The 21,711-nt window shown below is 34.3% G+C and overlaps 3 protein-coding genes across 3 annotated transcripts; 2 read left to right on the top strand and 1 right to left on the bottom strand.

The window, feature by feature from the left end:
• The first annotated feature begins 964 nt into the window (after positions 1–964).
• On the top strand, positions 965–8,164 carry LOC108227733 (zinc finger protein VAR3, chloroplastic). Its single transcript, XM_017403041.2, has 5 exons — positions 965–1,532; positions 1,959–2,076; positions 5,478–5,665; positions 5,950–6,048; positions 6,142–8,164. The coding sequence occupies exons 1-5, from the start codon at positions 1,093–1,095 to the stop codon at positions 7,955–7,957; spliced, it is 2,661 nt and encodes an 886-aa protein (XP_017258530.1). The 5' UTR covers positions 965–1,092; the 3' UTR covers positions 7,958–8,164.
• A 1,343-nt stretch (positions 8,165–9,507) lies between these two features.
• LOC108224857 (probable lysophospholipase BODYGUARD 4) lies at positions 9,508–12,880 on the top strand. Its single transcript, XM_017399601.2, has 4 exons — positions 9,508–10,021; positions 11,570–11,919; positions 12,120–12,316; positions 12,394–12,880. The coding sequence occupies exons 1-4, from the start codon at positions 9,622–9,624 to the stop codon at positions 12,731–12,733; spliced, it is 1,287 nt and encodes a 428-aa protein (XP_017255090.1). The 5' UTR covers positions 9,508–9,621; the 3' UTR covers positions 12,734–12,880.
• Positions 12,881–18,702: 5,822 nt separating this feature from the next.
• LOC108226622 (probable arabinosyltransferase ARAD1) lies at positions 18,703–21,308 on the bottom strand. Its single transcript, XM_017401610.2, has 2 exons — positions 19,961–21,308; positions 18,703–19,404 (listed from the first exon to the last, which is right to left on the bottom strand). Exons 1-2 carry the CDS (start codon positions 20,840–20,842, stop codon positions 18,850–18,852), a joined length of 1,437 nt encoding a protein of 478 aa, XP_017257099.1. The 5' UTR covers positions 20,843–21,308; the 3' UTR covers positions 18,703–18,849.
• Positions 21,309–21,711: the final 403 nt, after the last annotated feature.

A 21,711-nucleotide genomic window follows, 5' to 3' on the forward strand; every position in this document is an offset into this window, starting at 1 on the left:
ATCTGAATCTTATATAAAGATGGACGTTGACGACAAATTGAGTACATTAAAATTGAGTTGACTAAGCGGATTTTAAGAATTTAAACCAAAATGATTTGATATATTCAAACCTTTTATGACATAAATTATTTATGATTAATATTATCCTTTCTAACTCATTATACTATTTATGTTATTTCTTGAGAGATAGTGCCCTAAATAATATATTTTTTAAATGTAAGTGTCTATAATATCAGATTCTGCATTACGTGTCCAAAATACCCAATGAAACTCGCATAGCATTACGTGTCCAAAATACCCAATGAAACTCGCATATTTAGTACGCGTATACTTAGTTTAAAGCTTATCCTCTGTCGTCCCAGGTGCTGGGTTCGACCCTGGCTCACTCCGAGAGTTTCGTAGAACAGATACTCATTTGTAAGGTTATAAGCCATATTTGTCAAAAAAAAAAAAAAGATCAAGATACTAGTGTGGGACCTATATCTAATTGCTCCTTTGCTTTAATCTAAATATTGCTTCTCTGGATATGTATTATACCAAGTTTTCGCATATTTTATATACGTGTACTAACCTTCGCATCTTTCATATGCGTATACTACCTGAAAAGAAAGATAAATACGCAACCGCTAGATGCGTGCCTGTGACTAGATGAAGAAGATATACCGACACTCGCATTTATCAAATGCGTATTACTCTAAACGCATGTCCATGATGCGTATCCAGTTGGGTATTTAGGACACCTGTTCCGTTCGTGGTTATTTCAGACCTTTCTCTTTTAAAATTAGTTAAAAAAGGCCTTCACCCATTTGTTGAAGTATCTTAATTTTAAGTTAGAACTGATTTGTATGAAAAAAATATTATATATATTTTATCTAAAAAATAAAAATTCAAATATATCAACTTTAGCCGTTCAGAAAGTTTTTTATACAGTAAAGTTTAGGGGAAAAAAAGAAAAGAAAAATCGGCTCAAAAAATATTACCCAGAAGGCCAGACCTGAAGAACCGATAAGACTGGGGTTTTACACTACTAATCCAACCCACAAAACCCTCACAAAGGCCTGATCCAATAACCCTCGCCGGAACAAAATTCCGATGGCCGGAGCCACCAGGTTCCTCCTCGTTGTCGGCAGCCCACTCTCTCTCATCCTCCACCGCCGCTCTTTCTCTCTCTACAAACGTCTCTCCCACACCCCCTTCTCTCACTCCCCTCTCCACATCCGCCGCAACTTCAATCTCTCTCTACAACACCTCCCCATCAATACCAACTGTTCCGCGTCTTCTTCACAACCCCTTCACACCCAATCAAATTCTATTAATGATGATCATTACAATAGCTATTCTGGTAATAATCAACAGCACCCTTGGCCTGAATGGTCTAATTTTATTCACACCTTATCTTCTTCTGTAGCTGCTGAGCCACAGGGGATTGTTTCCGATGATGGTTTCGTGTCGAATGAGTACTTGTCGCGGGAGTTTGTTGATGATGCTGCTTCTTGCTTGGCGTTTGCTCGAAACCGGCCTCAGCTTCTGGGGTTCGATACTTTCCTCATTGTATTTAATTTATTGTATATGTGTGCTAATGTTGATACCAAACAACTTAAAACCCGACGAAAAGTGAATTTTATGTATATAAATTCAGGGAAGTTTGTTAGAGAGATGAAATAATATAATGGGAAACAGAAGAATGGATATAATTATATGCTGATACCAAACCAATTTTGGGTTACCAAACCAATTTAGGGTTACAACTCGAAAAGTGAATTTTATGTTATATTATGGAAAATATGAAAATGCATAAATATATTTTAGGCAATTGTATGTGTTTGAACTTGTTTGGGAACTCCAATAGATTGGCCATCAAAGGAGCGATGCGCCCATTCCCCATGAGCATTGCCAACCTCTATGCAACCAGATACGTTTAATTAATACTTTTGATTTCCTTATGAATTTATGTGCAGGTTTCTATCGAGGAAGGATATGGAGGTAGTGGTGCAAAATGGGACTCCTTTTCTTTTTCAGAGTGCTGTTGATACTTCTCGGAGAATGAGGGCATTTCTGGGCTCTGCTGGAACTACTGTAAGCATAATTATCTCAGTGCAATATTGAAATGTCATGTCATATATTCACGTTTGTGCTGTGTTTTTTTAGTTTAGCAAGACAAGTGTAGGAATGCCAAGACCACTACTTTGTAATGACGAATTTGTATGAAATGATATACAATGATTTAATAGGATTATTTTTACTGTCCATCAACTATGAAGAGAACCGAAATGTGGAACCCAAGTTTAGAATCTTACGCAAACTAACAATATGAGGATTAAACTGGAAGGGCATTGAGGAGCAGATGACTTGAAAATGGCGCACCTCATTTGCTTAGGGGCCTCTTCTGATAGTAAAATATTAGTAAAATAGAACTATATAATTTAGATGCTGTATATATTTGGCTTTGATCAGTTGACTATATAATTTGTTATAATCATTATTTTGTACTGTTTCCACTATTTATATTTCAACATAATCTGGTTCTCATGTATTATACAATTGTTATTATTTACTAGCCTAATGGCTTTATTTTTAATGATATATCATTTTAATTACTATTTATTTCTTCTCATTTGAGTTGCTTGTGAATGTCAGTAATTGTTAATATCATTGATTTGCTATCTATCAATTTTAATATACCTTTCGCTCCAAGGATCGAGGAGGGTCTTTTGTGTTGGATCATCGTTCACCTTAATTAACATTGCCGCAACCATATAAAATACCTATTAGGAAACTCCGAGACCTAACTATCTCCGTCCTAAACAAATTTTCAATCTAGTAGTGTTAATTTCGACCAAGATGTGGAATGAGGGAGTTGGTGATGAAATGTGAAGAACGATAGAAGGTGAGACATTGGAGTTTGTTGACTAAAAATGTTGACCATGTTGATAATTGGAAAAAGCTAACCAAAGCAGAAAAACCTCCTGAAGGCAAAGCAAAATGTGCAATTAGAAGTGCACTATATATGTAGTATGCTAAAAAAAAGGAAAAAGAAAATATAAAAAGGATTACAATCCGCTGTGCTAGCAATATCAGGATGAAACTGGAAGGATGTTGAGGAGCAGGTGACCTGAGGAAGGCGCACCTCACCTGCTTAGGGGCCTCTTCTAAGTGAAGCGTAATTCAACCAATTTAGAGAAAAAGGTTATGAGTTGGCCCAGATCATATTGAAAAGACTGGTTTATGCATAACAATTTGGAAGTATGTGTGGAGACAACCCTAATTAATATCCCTCCCTCCTTGCCTGCCAAGGGGCCACTTCCAACTGATGTCTAATTTGACCTGTTATTAAAAAAACGGTTATGATATAGCCCTGATCCGAATCATCAGATTGAAGAATATAAGTTTATACATAAGACTATATAATTTAAAGGCTGTATATTTTAGCTTCAATCACTTGACTGTGGAATTTGTTATGATCATTATTTTGCTCTGTGTTCACTATCTATATTTCCACATAATCTGTGTTTCATGTATAATATAGAATGTTGCTATTATTTACTAGCCTAATTGCTTTATTATTAAGATATTTCATTTTATCACTATCTATTATTTATTCTCATTTGTGTTGCCTCTGAATGTTAATAATTGTTACAGTAATACTTAATATCATTGATATGGTATTTATTAAGTTAATTTTATCCATTTTAATTTTACCTTTCATTTCTAGGATGAAAGAGGGTCTTTTGTGTTAGTGCATCATTCACCTTAAATAAGATTGCCGTAACCATATAATATACATATTAGGGAACCCCGAGTCCCTAATTATCTCCGTCTTAAACAAATTGTCAATCCAGGAGTGTTAGATTAACCGAGATGTGAAATGAGGGAGTTGGTGATGAAATGTGAAGAAGGTCGGAAATATTGAAGTTTGTTGACTGAAAATGTCAACCATGGTTACTAATCGGAAAAAGCGAACTGCAGTGGAAAGGGACCCCTGAAATTTAAGCACAAAGCAGAATGTCCACTCCTAAGTGGATTGTATATGTAGTATGCTAAACCAAACACAAGGATATATAATAAAGAGTATGGAACATAGCATAAGCAAATACTAAAAACTGTTTAATACTTAAGCAAAGCATACTTACGTATACTTAGGTGATAATGATCATTACACTAGAATCACTAGACTTGCATAAAATGAAACATAATTCTATGATATAATCGCAGCAAAAAAACCCAGAGCAGAACTAAAGGGGAGAACGAGACTGAAGCTTATAAAACTGAAGAGAGGAGAAGAGAACTTTAGAAGGCAAAGTAAATGCTAAACCTTGTCCGGAGGATGACCAAATATATTTCTTTAAGAGTTTGTTAAAGATGTCGCAGGTCAAGACTTGCCCAACTGCTAATTGTGTGCTAAAGCCCAATAGGATCAAATAATCAACCTGCTAGGGCACCGAAATTAGATGATCAAGTCAAAATTTCTCCTCTTCTAAGTAGTGTTTGTTTAGCCTTTTCTGTCTGCACTTTGTCTGCCTTTTGCCCACTGCGAATACAGTCATGTGTGCTTCTAATACCATGATGTTTATAGTGATTAATCGTATTCTTAGAATCTAATAGATCCAATTTGGCTATATTCCTTGCCTTTCTTCCACAAAAATACACATGATCTCCCATATCTGAAATATATAACACCTTGTATTCCAAACATATATACCACTCCACCTTGTAAGTTGTAACCTTTTTCAGCAATAATGACTAGTTTTTGCTACCTGTCCAGCCTAGAGATTGATCTAGCCGGAATTTTAAAGGAATAATGCATCCACTGACAGTTGAGATTCCAGTGAGACCACTTATAAACAAAATAACTTACTGAACGGAGCTTGAGCAATATGCACTTTGATATTTATGCCAAACATAAAATATGCTATATATCTCACAGTGATCTTTACAATTGGACAGTGGTTGGCTCATTGTTCTCTTTTCTTTTGCTGTTGGAAATAGGAGTTAATATATTAGTATTTAGGTAAGAGTTATGTTCTACTAATTATAGCCAACATCCTGTGGTTATAGGGTTGATTTAGGATATGCTATTGCCGTTTTATGTGATGTGTGAGTTTTGATGGCCCCTTGGCTTTTTTGTATTAGCCAGTCTGACATCCTGTGCCCACCAATAGACATAGATATGCGAAACTGATATTAAAGCTTAAGGCAGCTATATTCTCATGGTTTTCTTCTCTTGCTATGTTAGCCATATTGTGACAACATGAGTTATCTTTTGGCATTTAGTTATTCCCCGACTAAATATGACCAGTCAAAACTCACAAAATTTCATCAGTGACATCTTTCTGATTGTTTTCATTGACTCTTGATTCTTTCTAGTCAGCTATTTTCATGTTAATGATATATTTTTCTTATCACTGTTTATTCTAATATATAATATTTGGTTTGACTCGTCCTTGTGACTCTCTTATATATATAAAATTTTAATTAAGGTGTTGGAGACTGATAAAGCACAAACAGTTGATTTGATGAAGTATGTATTGAGTTATGCAAGCAATCCAACGGTTTCGTTGGAAAAAACCGACTACAGTGTAGAGCTTGTTGAATCGTCTGTTAGGAACCTGTTAAATGAGTTGGCAAAGGTTGTTAATATGAAGGCAGGTGACTGGATATGCCCACGGTATGTCATCTTTTTGTTTGCATCAATTCAGAGCTTTAAAGTTTTAAACCAATCCACTGCAGTTTGTTTGGCACACAAGGCTTTAAAACCTAGATGGCTGCTATTATTATTATATGCTTATGTAGCACCATATTTAGTGGTATACTTTGGACTATAAAAGCTTAAAATTTTCCACTATTCATTTGCAAATGGCATATCCGCTCATGCATAAACAGGAGTTGTACTGTGGCTGAAAAAGAATGTTGGGTTTTAATATTGACCTAATTTCTTTTTAATATTGACAGCTGTAGCTTCATGAACTTTGCAAGAAATGGTAAATGTCTTGAATGTGAGGAGGCTAGACCAAGGAGACAGCTGACAGGTAGAGAGTGGGAATGTCCCCGGTAAGTTTTGTTTAGTCTTGTGATCTAGTACGTGATTGTAATGACAAAGTAGAGAACCATTATTGTGCTTATGTCAAAACCCACTTCATGTAGGTGTTATTTCTACAATTTTGGAAGGAATACAATGTGCCTTAAATGTGACTGCAAACGTCCAGGTGAACCTTTGTCATCTCCTGTCAGCTCTAGCTCAGGTTTGGGATACAATAACGGAGACAATGCAAATAAGCGTCAAATTGATAGAAAATTGGCTGACAACGAAGAGAAAGCACAGCTATGGTTCAATAAAGTCTCGCAATTAGGCAATTCCTCGGATCTGAGCAGTGCAGCAGCTGATGAAGACTTTCCTGAAATCATGCCAATTAGAAAAGGAGAAAACAGGTTCGTTGTAAGCACTAGGAAGACACCATTGGAAAGGAGACTGGCCAATACCCAAAATCAAAGAAGCGTGGCTAGTGAATTACCTCCCGAGAGTAATGATTTCCAAAATGCGGGTTCAAACCTCGGAACATCATTTGGCCGCAGGTTGGACCAAATTATTACTCGCACACCGACCATTCCTGAAGCTGATAATAGAAATATTTCTGAACAAAGTAAAGATACGTTTAGATCCAATAAACCTGGATCAGGTTCTCTTCAAGACGGACTTTCTAAAAGCAGCAATTCTGGATATGTTCCATTTGTGCCATTACCTGCAGATATGTTTGCTAAAAAGACAGAAAGTTCAAGTAGTGAGAAAGTTAGTGCAGAGAGTTTAAAATCAGTCTCTTCTGAGACATATAATAGTCAAGCTGGTACTGTTCCTATGAGGAATGCATCTCGAGAACTAGCAGAGCCTTTCCAGATGTCTGAGAACCTAGAGAATACAATTGAAAATGAGAACAAGGAGAAAGAACAGGTGGACAATTCAGATGGATGGTTTAAAAGGGTAGCTGAGCTGCACAATGCTCCTGGCAGTACAAATGCTATTTCAGACAAAGACTTGCAGGATATTATGCCAATGCGCAAAGGAGAAAATAGATTTGTAGTTAGTAAAAAGAAAGACCGTTCATTGACTTCATCTGTGTACAAAAAGCAGATGGCCATGGAACAGGCAAACAATAATAGTTTTGTCCCTTTTGTTCCATTTCCACCAGACTATTTTGCTAAAAAGAACCAGCAGCAGGCAGACAATACGACTGTAGATGCTAAAAAGGAGGATTCAGGGAGGAGTCCTGAAAAATCAGATAATTCAAGACAGGGGTACTTAAATCTTAATCAAGAATCAAGCAAGGAAGATCAACAAACCGACAGTGCTGTAGTTTCTGGAACACAGATAAGTGGTTATTCTTCTGGTTCGCGTGCTCTAAAAAATGAAAGGTGGAGTACTGATGCATATTCAGGTAAAGACGAAACATCTTACACCGGACCACCAAGTACTGGCGATACTAACAGAATTATGTTTAGCTCTCATAGTAGTGTCATTGAAAATGCTAGTAAGAAAGACAGTGTATCTCGTACTGAAGGACCAAGCACCAGTAATTCAAGTCAATATTTCTCCAATACTCAATCTTCAGGAAATATGGCAGGATCTACCACCTCTTCACCAGAGACCCAAAAATTTAATAGTGGGTGGAGTGGCAAGAGCTTGGAGGGATCAGCAGTTAAGGAGACTGATCCTTTAGACATGTCGGAGGAGGCCAAGGCAGAAAGGTGGTTCCGACGTGTTGCTCAGATAAAAGACTCCTCTGAGCTTAGCCAGATCCCTGATGAGGACTTCCCTTCAATAATGCCAATGCGGAAAGGGGTGAACAGGTTTGTTGTGAGCAAGAGGAAGACTCCAATGGAGAGAAGGTTGACCTCTCCCCAATACCGAAGGAATCTTCCAGTCGTGAGCTCAGATCCTGTGAAGAAAGAAGACGATAGTAACTGAATAATAAGAAACTCAATTGTTTCCCTTTTAGAGTATCAATTTTTAGCCACTGCTAATCGATTTCTTGAAATTTTGTTCCTCATCTACAGGAATTAGCAAAACAGCTGTTTATATATATGCATGCGCATTGTTAAGTGACTGAATACTTGATTTTTCAGGGTTGGCCTGTTGTTGCTCTGCTCAATGTTATATCATCATGGTTCCGAATTTCCCATTCTTATCTGCAAACATACTAAGCTAACGATAATTTCATTTTCAATTACTCAAATAAATAAATAAATATTAAATAATATTTTACGTGTCACAAACTATATCTCAGGTTCATTCTATTTACACGTTATATATGTGATAAATCTTGTAAAGTTGAATCTCAATTAAGTAATAATTGATAAAAATAGTATTTTTATAATATTGTAATATTTTTTCTGGTCCAAACATTATATAGACAAGTATATTTTTTCTCTCGATAAACTAATATTTTTCTAATACCAATATTATTATTTTAAGGGGGTTTAACTTAATTTTTTTATATGATTTCAAAGTTTGTAAAGAGTACCTGGGAATCTGGGATGTATATGTTTAGGGAGGGGTTCGGGTAAAATCTCTGTATTATAATATAAAAGTATTGATAGCGTGTAGAAAACGTATAACGAATTTTCTATGGTGTGCCCATGAGCACACAATAATTACTAACTTTCATGAGAATACTAATTTTTGATTGGTAGATGGATATTAAATGTTGATGGCCCCTCTGCATTCACACCAATTCCACCAATCAAATGAAGCTATTTTCATGAGAGTTTGTGCTTAGCATGTGCACATGAGCACACACTAGAAAAACCGAACATATAAAACAAATGTGCTCATCAGAGGAATTTTTTTTTTTTTCTGCTACGTAATCAGAAAGTTGAAGCATGTGTATTAACAGACGTGCAAATTTAATGATGATTTTAACAGTTGGATGGTGAAGATATAGCCGAGATCATAAGTCCTGTGTTACGATAAATATCTATTAGATATCTTGTGGGATTTTTTTTATCTCTATTTATAATTTATATGATCCTTCTCACTCCTTGAATTAGAATAACTACTTAATGAGAAATATAAATGTTGAAAAAATTAATGATTTTTCAAGCACCGAAAAGTAAGAAAAGTACTCTTTCCATTCCAAAATAGTTGTCACATTTGATTTTGTGCCGATCAAATTGACTAAAGTTTGACTGAAATTTATTAATATTTTATCAATTGACAAAATAAAAATAATATGTCACCGGAAATAATTTTTAATCCACTTTAAGATGTAATTTTCAATTTTTTAAAATAATGAGTGATTGATTTATAAATTTTGATCAAAATTTAGTCAATTTGATCAAAAAAATAGAAATGTGATAAATATTTTGGGACCGAGGGGAGTACAAAACCAACATTAACGATAACTTAACTGCAAAACGTGTCATAGATTGGAGATAATCATTAATCACACGTAAGTTTAAATTTAGAGACTTTTTCACACGTTTTTAACACTGTCCACTGTCCTTTCTTTTTATCTCACCAGCTTCTTTCTCATTGGCCTCCACGCTACACGCGTGGCTCAATATACATCGCATCTCTATCTTCTTACAACTAACTCCCCAGTCTCTCTCACTCTCAATCTTTGCCCCAAGATGCCGCCACTTGTCTTTCCAAAATGCCTGACAAAAGCTTCACAATTTCTTCTTACCTCCCTCAATTTTATTACATTCTTGTTTCTTGATTTTCTCGACTTTATACTCTGCATTTACTTTTATTACATTGATGGGTTCTTGGAAGGAAAATCAAGCCCTTGTTATTGTAGAACTGGGAGTGAAGACAAGAAGTGTGATACTGAGGTTTCTGAGACTTTGTACATGAGAAGAAATGTGTTTAGGAAGCTGAGGTTTGTTCGAAAATTTGAGAATTTGAAGGAGAATGGGAATGGTGTTGTGGGGAATAGATGGTCTGATTGTGGGTGTGAGTCTTGTGTGGCTTGGATGATGAATGCTCATCAGAGGCTTTTTGTTGCTGTTAGTGAAACATCATCTCAAGGTAGCCTTCTTCTTAATTTTATGATTTGTTTGCTTTTATTTGAATGTTCATTTTGAGTTTGTTAATTTACATGGTATCAAGTCCTGAAAGTCTTGGAAAGTGTTGATTAGCTTACATGTGAATTCGTATCAACGTGTTTCTGGTGTGTTGACCCTTTCATTGCATAAAGTTTGCCTGATATAAAAAAATTTGAGTAGCAGGCCACTTTCACCGACTCTGGTCACTCAACTCAAGGGGCATTAACCGCCTAGTTTTGTAATTTTTTAAATTTCTTTTTTGTAAATAAAAATTTCGAATTTTTATATATTTTTTAAAAAATAAGTTACGTACTTATGGGGTTTACGACCTTAAATTGTGTGTCTAAAGTCAACAAATTCATCTAATTTGAGATGAAGGGAGTATGTAGGATGCACAATGCGAATTATTCTCAAATGTGTGCTACACTGGCCTTTTGAAAACATATTTCAGTAGATGAATATTTTCCAAATACGTATTTCATAGATTCGGATCTCTATTAAACAGGCTGAACTTGTGTATGTTCTTTCATGCATCTAGATGCACATGTTGGAAATGCGTATTTCATGTTCCTAGTTGGGCCCTTCTTCACGAATGGGTGATATTTGGACCAATTCTTGTTGTAACTGTGGTATTTTGGCCATTATTTCTAATAATTAAGTTAGTTTGTTGATCAACAGATCATGAAATTGAATCTTTTATATATGAAGGGAAATAAAAAAAGCAACACTATGAAGCTGAACACATAAGCCAGAGAAGTTTTAAGTTTTTACAAAGTTAACCCTGACATTACTCTGGTAGTCATATATGTTGAGGCAAAAAAGAAACCTTACTCTTCGTTATGCTTCTTGACTCAGTATACAGTATCATAGCTTATGACTCTAATTTAAAGACTACCGCATGATAAGATACTTCATATTTTAAGCATTACGAAGTCCACATGCCTGTTTGCACTTGTTTGTATTTTCAGATTAATATATAGAATAATATGACACTTATAATCCGAATAAAAAGGTTGTTGACTGTAGAGAAATAAATATTGCAGGGTGTTTGTAGTATATGACGTATGTTATGCAACAATAGTGGTTGTTAACATTTGCATTAATTATGTCTGTCGGTTCTTTAGATATTTGTTTTATGGCTCCAGTGCTCCCTCGGTTTATTGTAGGTCGTAATTCCATTAGAAATATCCACCCCACACAATACTGTAGTGAAGTTGGTGTCGTTGGGGGACCATTTAGATCTGTCATCCAACATTTGTTTTGTTTTAACTGATAAATTATGGAACACATGCTGGCCAATAGACAGAGAAAGACGTGAGAATCATATTATACAAACAAAATATGAAAACAGGAGTAGAAGGAATCAAGATTAAACATATATGGTGTTTAGTTAGCAGGCAGTCACTTTCTACCATTAATGTTAGATAGCTAATGTTCTTTCTCTGAGGTCATTTTACTTGGAACTGAGATAGTATTGTATTTGAAATTGTCACGCGGAAGTCATTATGTCAATTTGTTTTCTGTCTGGCAGCCAGCCTAGAACAGGTCCATGCAAAGCCTGCTGAAGATGTACTGTTCTTGCATGGATTCCTCTCATCTTCAGCATTTTGGACAAGATCTGTCTTTCCAGCATTTACTGAATCTGTAAAGGATAACTACAGATTATTTGCAATGGACCTGTTGGGATTTGGAAGAAGCCCCAAGCCAAGGGATTGCCTATATACTTTGAGGAATCACTTGGAGATGATTGAAGAATCGGTTATCCATCCATTCCAGTTGAAGTCTTTCCATTTAGTTGCACACTCCATGGGCTGTGTACTTGCACTAGCATTAGCTGCCAAGTACCCAGACACTGTGAAATCAGTCACTCTAGTAGCTCCTGTAATTGAACTTTGTTCTCTCTCTCTTTCTTAATATTATACTAGTATCTTTTTGAAAATCTAACTATATTGATTTTATAAATGCAAATGGTAAAAATTTTGCTGGCTGGTGTATGAAGCTTTGGGGGGAATACAAGCTCCTCTTTCGCAATCATATAATTGCTTGGTATAAGCTAGTTATGTTCTTGGTGTGTTTTGCAGCCCTACTTCCCATCTTCAAGTACCGATGCTGGCACAATAGCGCTTAAAAGACTGGCTGGAAAGAGTTTATGGCCACCCATTTTATTTGGTTCATCTGTAATGACCTGGTACGAGCACTTGGGCAGATGTGTCTGTTTCTTTATCTGCCGGAACCACAGAACATGGGAAAAGATTGTAAAGCTATTTACTCGCAAAAGGTAACAACTGTAATATATGCCTGCTATAATATGCAGCATTAGTAAATCATAATTTGCTCATTTTGTTTTTCTTACAGGGATCTGCTTCTTACCCTTAATACTATAACACAACACACACATCATTCAGCTTGGCATTCAATGCACAATGTGATATGTGGAGGAGCAAAATATATGGATGAATATTTGGAAACAGTAAGGAAATCAGGAGTAAAAGTTAGTGTTATTCAGGGCTCTCAGGACCAGGTAGTCCCCTTGGAATGCAGCAATAATATCAAGACTAAAGTCCCAGATGCCGAAGTCAGAGTAATTGCAGATGAGGATCATGGTAGTGTAATTTTAGGTAGACCGGAAGATTTTGCTAGGGATCTGAAACTTATATGGGCATCAACAGCAGATGCAAGAGTGCAAGGTGTATGATTTCAAGTAACAAATTAAATTCAAACTTGCTATTAAAAAAACTTGAAAGCTATGTTGCTGATCTAGAATATGAATACTTTGGTGAAAGTAAGTCTAACAATGTATTAACTCATTTTAATATATAATATGAAAAATAGATTATAGTAATTTAACTTGGAAGTTTCATTTGTTCCTTATTTTAATTCAATATTTGAAATTTTATTATTGAAGTACTTAGTATTATTTACAATATAAAGAAAGCGAAAGTTAGTTTTTTTTTTACTATTTATTATTAAATATATGTTAAGATAATCTAAAAGAAGAGACAATTTTTCAAAAAAATATAAGTAACAAAAAGAATGTTACAGTCATTTAAGAAATCCTCATTAATCACTTAATAAATATGTTTTATTCTTTTGGACACCAATTTTCTTCCGAAATTTTATTATACAATATTTACCCTCATATTTTTCTCTTTTGTAAAATATTCCTCCTCCCTCCATTACCTCTAACATAAGCTTTTAGGAATATTCATCTTAGGAATGTTCTCCTTGTTCTTAATCAATAAACTGCAGCACGTTGATGCTCAAATGAAATGACCTTTGTTAATTGTTACTTACTTCATCCCTTATTAGATTACATGAGCTGTGCAATCACATATTATGAACCGGGCAAGCATGTTCATTGGTCCCATAATTATATAATTTATTTTTAAAATTTTAGTTTTACAAATAAAAATATAAATATAAACTTTTTATTTACAGAAAAAAAGATTTAAAATAAAATTTTAAAATATCAATATTCAAAAAACAACCGACTCAACTAGCTTAATTTGGAATCGGGAGAGTAATCAACATAGCTGAGAGAGCGTTTGATCATGGAAAGGAAAGAATATTACACTACTGAAAAATTTGCTTCGAATATTACTCAACAAGTGGCAACCTAATAAGATGATCGATTGTGTGGAATCTTGAATTCAGATCTGTATATAAGATTAACATTACATTATATATATAAGAAAACTTTCTGGACACCTTAAAAGTATGTAGTACTCCTTGTAATTAATTAACAAAACAGGCTATTACTTAGCTAAGACTAAAGTGAAGCTGAAGCTCAATCTCAGCCTCTCTCTTGTGGAAGTTCCGATGACAAGAACAAGCATGACAAGACAATGCAGCCGCAGATCCCTCTTCTCCGGCCGGCATGAACTCACAACAACCATCCACAGCATATCTCCCCAAGCTCGCTGCATGGTTCTTTCTGCACTCCTTGTACTTGACCACCTCTTCATGCAACTCCGTTTTCTTCTTCTCTTTTATCACAAAATGCCCCGCAAAAACCTTCTTGGCTTTATGATGATCACTTTCATCCTCTTTGGGCTTCATATAAGTGTCTAAGTATAAAGAGATGCTCGAAAAATATGGAACCTTGGTGGAGAAGTTGAGGGATATATAAAGAGATGGAATTGAAAAATGATGAACATGAAATGAGTAGTGTGTTCTACATATAGATATGTTTGATGTATGAAAATAAATAGGGGACATATGTGAGAGTGGGAGCTGGAAAAGTGGGTTCTCGTGAAATTGATAGGTGATATAGGGCTTTATTTCTCGCCTCCTTTCTGAATGAAAAAGTAGGTTTTCGGGTTTTGGTTAGTTGAGTTAGTCGGTTGCTTTTTAATAGTATTTCTTTTATTAATTCAAATGCATGCAAACTACATTATGGTATATACACAAACAATAACCTTTTAGATTTGTTATGACACAAAAAATAATGAAATATTGATTTCGTAGTGAGTACTTGGATTTTTTCTTTAAGTGCATGTAAATGTAACATGTTGATGTGAAGACTGGCAGAGGTGGAGAATGCTTATTTCAAACTGGGGAATTTTGAAGGACAATTTGTATTGACTTTAAGGGTGATCGACCATGCGCATATTAATTCTAATGAAAACTCGAACGGCTGATCTGTTTTCAGCGTGTGGTTAGGAATGTGTAATTCCACCTGCCTGATATCGACCCGCATTCAGAGTGATGAACTGAAATAATAATGAAATAAAACAGTCTAACACATTAAAATATTATATATTATAAGGTGAATAAGAAAAGAATACGGATACAATATTTTCTTAAATACTCTTGAAGTAACCGTTCTTCTTATTATTATTTTTATTTAAATAATCTTTTGATTAGATTTGGTTTGTTTTTTTAGATCTACATCATTGGAACTTGAGATTTATTTTTTTCTTACATTCAAGCATAATTTATCGGATTCGAGAGTTAATCAAGTATCTTGTGATTTCGACCATCATATCTAAGTTTTTTTTATTTGTTTTCAGTTTGTTTTTATTTCGGTTTTTGGCTTGTTTTTTCAGTCCCTGGGTTTTTTTCTAGCTTCTTGATTGTAAGCGGGGGTTTGATTTGATGACAAAATTTTGTATGGAATCGCAGTTTGGCCGACAGCTCGGCATGATGAAGAGGGTAACATTAATTTAATGAAAATACATTAAGTGGATACTTATATTTGTATATACATTATTTTCAAAATATCGTTTAACCATCTCTTCATGGCGATTATAATTTAGGGAAATATACAAAACTACCTACCTTTTCTTTTATTGTTTTCAAAAATACTACCTTCCAGAATTATTTTTAAAAAATACCTTTTCATAAATTTTTATTTTCAAAAATACTGTTTGCAACTTTTGCAACCTCATTTGCAACTACAGGCGGCGCCAGCCGTGTTGCAACCTCTTTTGCAACTTCATATGCAGCTGAATTCCTGATTTCAAGTTCCAGTTTTCAAATGTCATTTTCGACCTCATTTTCGGAATCGATATATATATATATATATATATATATATATATATATATATATATATATATATATATATGGTTGCATATATGGTTGCATATGGTTGTATTCAGTTGCATATGGTTGCATTCAGTTGATTCTATTGTAATCTAATCAGGATTTGTAATTGCATATATGGTTGCATATGGTTGTATTCAGTTGCATATGGTTGCATTCAGTTGATTCTATTGTAATCTAATGGCCCCGCCAGGGGCACACCATACATCTGTTGTTACTTACAGTTTTCAGTTGCATTTAGTTGCAACTGAGGTTGCAAATGAAGTTGCAAAAGTTGCAACTGCAGTTGCAACCTCATTTGCAACTTTTTGCAATCTCATTTACAACTATATATAGTTTTCAGTTGCATTTAGTTGCAACTGAGGTTGCAAATGAAGTTGCAACTGCAGTTGCAAAAGTTTCAACTGCAGTTGCAACTTCACTTGCAACCTCATTTGCAACTTTTGCAACCTCATTTGCAACTTTTGCAACTTACAGTTTTCAGTTGAACTAGTTGCAATTGCAGTTGCAACAGTTGCAACAGTTGCAACTTTCCATTTTTATTTGCAACCTCATTTGCAACTTTTACGGCTGCGCCGCCCAAGGTTGCAAATGAGGTTGCAAAAGTTGCAAATCGTATTTTTGAAAAAAAATTTTTATGGAAAAGTATTTTTAAAAACAATGAAAAAGATGGTAGTATTTTTAAAAAAATAATTTTACAGATGGGTATTTTTAAAAGATCCCTATAATTTATTGTTTGTTTATAAATACAATCAGAAATGTCACAAAATCCCCCGCACTTCGGGGCCATATAATTTTTTATTATTAAATTACACATTCTTTTGCAAAAAAAACGAAAAAATATAAATTTCTGAGTTGTGCCTCAAACTCTGCACTCTACGTGACGGACGTAGTCCTTTACATAAATAATAATAATAACAAAATACTATCATAATATCTTGTTTTTTTTATTAAAACTAATGTTTAAGATTATATATATTAAATTTAACAATAATTAGGTATAATATATTAGTTTTTATCTAAATTTTAAAAGTCAAATCTATGTCTACAATCGAACATGAAATCTAAAATACATTTTTTAAATAATGACATCTATACAAAATTATATTATATTTAATTCAAATTGTTAATTTCATGTGAGATTCCATTATTATAAAAGTTTAGTTGGTTTGAAATTTCAAACTTGACAAAAAGGTATAAAAAAACCTAAATCAAATATTTGATTATACTGTAGTATTTTTTATTTTCATACAATGTTCTTTATATGACAATGGCTTCTCTAGTCTTACTTCCGTTACACGCGGCATATTTTAATTAGTGATAAAATTAATAAATAAGAATTAGTCCATATATTCAGGCCAATCATATCAATAAAAAGAAAATTCATGAACTTTAGATATGGGATAAATATCAAGTTGGTGACTCGTTTCGTCCAAATGTATCAATTGAGTGACTGATTCCTAAATTGACTCAAATGAACCACTCATTAGAAAAATTTGTATAAAAAATATCACTCTATCGTTAGTCAAAATTTTGAAAGTACTATATATTGAGTTTCGCACATTTTTTATGAATGGTATTACATCTAAATGAAAGATTCCGAGTTCTAGTATTTTAGATAATATTTTTAGATTTTTAAAAATTTATCTCCTATTTATTTTTATTTAAATCAAATAAAACAATCAAAAAATTAAAAATAAATAGTTGATAAAATTTTAAAAATCTAAAAATATTAGCAAAAATAGTAGGACGCGGAATCTTTCATTTGGATGTAATATCATTCATAAAAAATGTGTGAAACTCAATATATAATATTTTCAAAATTTCGACTAACGATAGAGTAATATTTTTGATACAAATTTTTTTAATGAGTGTCTAATTTGAGTCAATTTGGAAATCAGTCACTCAATTGATACATTTGGACGAAACGAGTCACCAACTTGATATTTATCCCCTTTAGATATCCTGTACATGTTATCAAGCACTAGTGTGAATCAGAGAGCTTATGAAATACTATGTACTATGATTTACTTTTTTTTTTTTTTTGTCAGGTACTATGTAGTATGATTCACTTTGATGGTTCTCTGACAGTGCAAGTCTAATAGATTCATTGTGTTTCAGATGCAAAGCTGCTCCCTTCATCCCAATTAATTGTATACAGTTTTATTTTTGGGCGTCCCATATACATTCCAAAAATAGTAAACTTTTATAATATAAAATATCATTACACCAACTACATTCTTTTACTATCTCCATTTTATAATAATATACACATTATTACACCCACTACTTTCCTCCAGTATCTCAAATCTATTACTCCCTCCGTCTCAATTTATAGGTCCAGTTTGGGAAAAAAATTTGTCCCAAAATACTTGTCCCTCTCTTCTATCAATACAAATTTATCTACATATTAATTATGATTTTTTTGAAACTCAACATTATTCTCATTTCTCAATGCACTAAATCCCTATATTTATTGTGATTACTCAACAATATTCTCACTTATCAATGCACTAATTAATGATACATGAGATAAGATTCTATCTAACCAACTTTTTTCTTAATATGCGTGTTTATTCCAAAATGGACCTATAAATTGAGACGGAGGGAGTATTAAATATAAATGGGTCCCACCACCATACCCACTTTTCATCTAACTTTACCCCTTTCTTACACACTTTCTTGGTCTCCGTGTCAAATGGCTGGAACGGTGGGAGTAATATATTTTTGTTTGTTAGTTGTATCTTACTCCCTCCGTCCCCCTCAATTGTTTACATTGGAGGGGGACATGGAGACCAAGACAATGTATAAAAAATGAGTAAAGTTAGATAAAAAGTGGGTAAAGTGGTGGGACCCATCAATAACACGGACAGAGGGAGAGGGAGTAATTCTTCATCGGCTCTTTTAAAGCTTAGAAATAACAGGAACTGCAAAGAACAAACAAACCAACAGTAAACAACTCCTGCAAATCTGTAAGCCAATAAGTATTGTTTTTGTTACTTTCTTGATTATACCATGTTAAAATATATGTGAAAAAACTACACTTGCCTCTATTATTCAAGTAATTGCCTTCACATCACAATTATCTATTTTTATCACTATATGGAAACCATGGTGTCTGAAAACTCTGTTTCTTGTATATATTGTTTCCTTTCTATTGCTTGTTTACAAGAAATACAAGTATATGCAATTCCGAACTTTTTTCAGATACACTGAAAAAACAGCTTCATTTTCCTCTAACTGTTCCTGAATACTTGCCAAGCCCTTTACGGAAAATTTCTTGGCAATGGAAATGATATCCAGTGTTTCTCAGCAGGTGATTGGAAACGAGAGTATCGGTTAGATCTGTGTACTTTCAATCTTATAGCAGGAACTTTGCGAGCCACAGCTTGCCATATCATTTGAACAGCATCACCCTTCTGTGATGGATATTGATACTCAAACAAATGCTCAATCTCCTGAAGCCTTGTCCACATTCTAGTCCACTCGTCTCTACTTATGCTCCTAACTAAATTTATGAGAAAATTTTCTTTGACAGCATCTGAATTACGAACAAATATGCAGAACTCTGAGTAGTCAAGAACATCTTCATAAGGAAGTTCAATTTCATTGCTGATGATAACAGGAACACAGTGGCTAGCTATAGCATCAAATAAGCGGTTTGATGAAGGGGTGTCACCCGCTATATTGAGGCAAAATTTAGATGAATGCATTCCATTTGTAGCTGTGCCTATCCCATCTTTTTGTACAGTACCAAATGAGAAGTGCACATCCTTTTCCTCCTTTAAAAGGTAATATATTTCTTGTCGAATAATTCCACCCTGTAAATGAGATACATAATCAGATTTACACTAATAAAGCATTAAAGTTACAAAGATAGAAGGCGCTTAAAAGCAAAATATTAGACAATGTATTATTTAAGGGTTTTACGCCCCTGAACTAATCAGACCTTCACACTTAAATTTTCTTCTTCATTAAACATCCTTTTCTCATTAACTATTATCGTGAATGGAAGGCAAATTTTTACAACTGACAGTTGCTCGTCTGTACTGAAGTTTCTCCGTCGTTTACTTATCTTGCACCTATGCTAAAAATCATACCATTTATAACCCTAATGCACATCAGCTTTAAACAATCCTTGCAGATGTTTATGATTGCAATTCTAGGGTGAGTTAAAAATTTTGAAAAACTTAAAAGGAATGTAGCGTTAAGTTGCAAATCCTTACTGTGTTTCTCTACAAAATAAGATAGAACTCTGCGCATTTTAAAAGAAACATGTCCAAAGATAGCTGAGCCTACATAAATTTAAACATCTCTATTTTTCCCAGCTAAAGATTAAATTAATCAATAAGAAGAATATTGAGAAGAATCACTTACATCTTTTCTATATATGGCTCCCTGGAAAAACAGTAAAGTTGGGCGGCTGTCAAAGTCGGAGGTGTCATTGACATAGCTTTTGATGACATGTTTGTATGGTGCAATTATATCTTTTTCAACATTAGCTATATTCGGTGGATATCTTCCAAAATCTGAAAGGATGAACATGCTAGGCCACAGCTGATTCCTTGCATCTAATAGGCTGTTTGGATGGTGTGCAAGAATTATATGATCTCTGCCCCCCGACTTCTTCCACTCCTCTTGAGCTGTCACATATTTAACTAACTTCTGTTGAAGCAAGTTGTTATTGGTACCCTTTTGGTGTGGATTTAGCCTAGAAAATCGGTTATAGCTAATGCACGAAAAGAATGGAACAAATATAACATCAGCTTCACTTGAATTCCGAACTCTTATTGCACTCCGTCCATCTAAATTAGAGGCAAACTCTGAAGACAGGAGATCAAGTGTAAGATAATACTCTATACTGTGTTGCGAGTTCAAACCACCAGGGTAATGAGGAACTTCAGTCCGAAGATCTGGCCAAACACTTTTACCATCACCCTTCCATCCTAAGAGCGCAAAATGAAACACGGGAGGCAAATCATACATGTATACTTTAAGCCTATCTTTATTGTTACCACATTTCACTAAGATTGTCTTTCGAGGTACATTGTCATTACTTCGATTCCTGACCCCATTATCAAACACGCCAAGAAACTTGGAATTGGTTAACAAAGGACTATCAAGGAAGTTAGGTCGACCGGTGGAACGCAATATAGAGAGCCAAGAAATTATGAACAAGAGTGATGCCAAAGTGAAAAAGCAAAACATGGATCTCTGAGAAAGAAGCCCAATTCGGGGGGCACATCTATCTCCTCCCATTGCAAGACAAACTCAAATAATATTCAAAATACTTTCTATAAAATGCCAACCAAAATCACATGAAAACCAAAGGCATTCTAATTTGAACCAAGATAGCCACATAGAGATCACATGATTTCAACAAAAACCAACCAATCATCAATCAAGAAGATTTCTCAAGGCCAGAAAAACAATGAAACTCCTTTAGTCTCTGAATAAGTACACTCCAAATCAACGAGACTCCCAACAAAGAACCAAAAGAATCCAATCTTTTTATCAAGAACCTAAACAACCCAACTCAAGAAACACAAAAAAAGTGGGTAAAAACGCAAACCCAAATCAAGAAAGTGAATGGAATGTAAGATTCGCTAACCAGGAAAACGGAAGATGAAAGAAAAGAACAGTTGTTGACCAGAATGTAGTTTGATTGGTACCCTTGAAGAGTAGACGAAGACAGAAGTTTGTTGATCAATCACTCTCTCTTTCACACACACAAACACACACAAAGGAGAGTTTTGTAACAGATATTCAAGCAAGCATAGAAATAGGAGGGTCTGTGAAGAAGCGGGCTTGTGGTTGTGTTAAAAAACACATACCATGCTTTGGTTCCTTTTTCTTCGTTTTCGTGCACTAAATTTATTTGTACTCTAATTTCATATTTGATGTCATTTGGTGCTTTTATATTTTAATTATTTTTTTATTCAATTGAGACAGTTTTTTTTCCTTGACAGGCAACTAAGACAGTAACACTAATAATAAAAAGGAACTGAGTTCTGTTGGGAATCTTGATTGTGTCAATTTGGGTTCATTCATATTTTATAGAAGAGTTCAAATTTTTTAAATTAAATTTTTGTCAACAGGGGGCTGTCATATTTTCTAGAATTATGTTG

The sequence above is a fragment of the Daucus carota genome, chromosome 6 (assembly GCF_001625215.2).
Source record: "Daucus carota subsp. sativus chromosome 6, DH1 v3.0, whole genome shotgun sequence".
NCBI classification, from domain to species: domain Eukaryota; kingdom Viridiplantae; phylum Streptophyta; class Magnoliopsida; order Apiales; family Apiaceae; genus Daucus; species Daucus carota.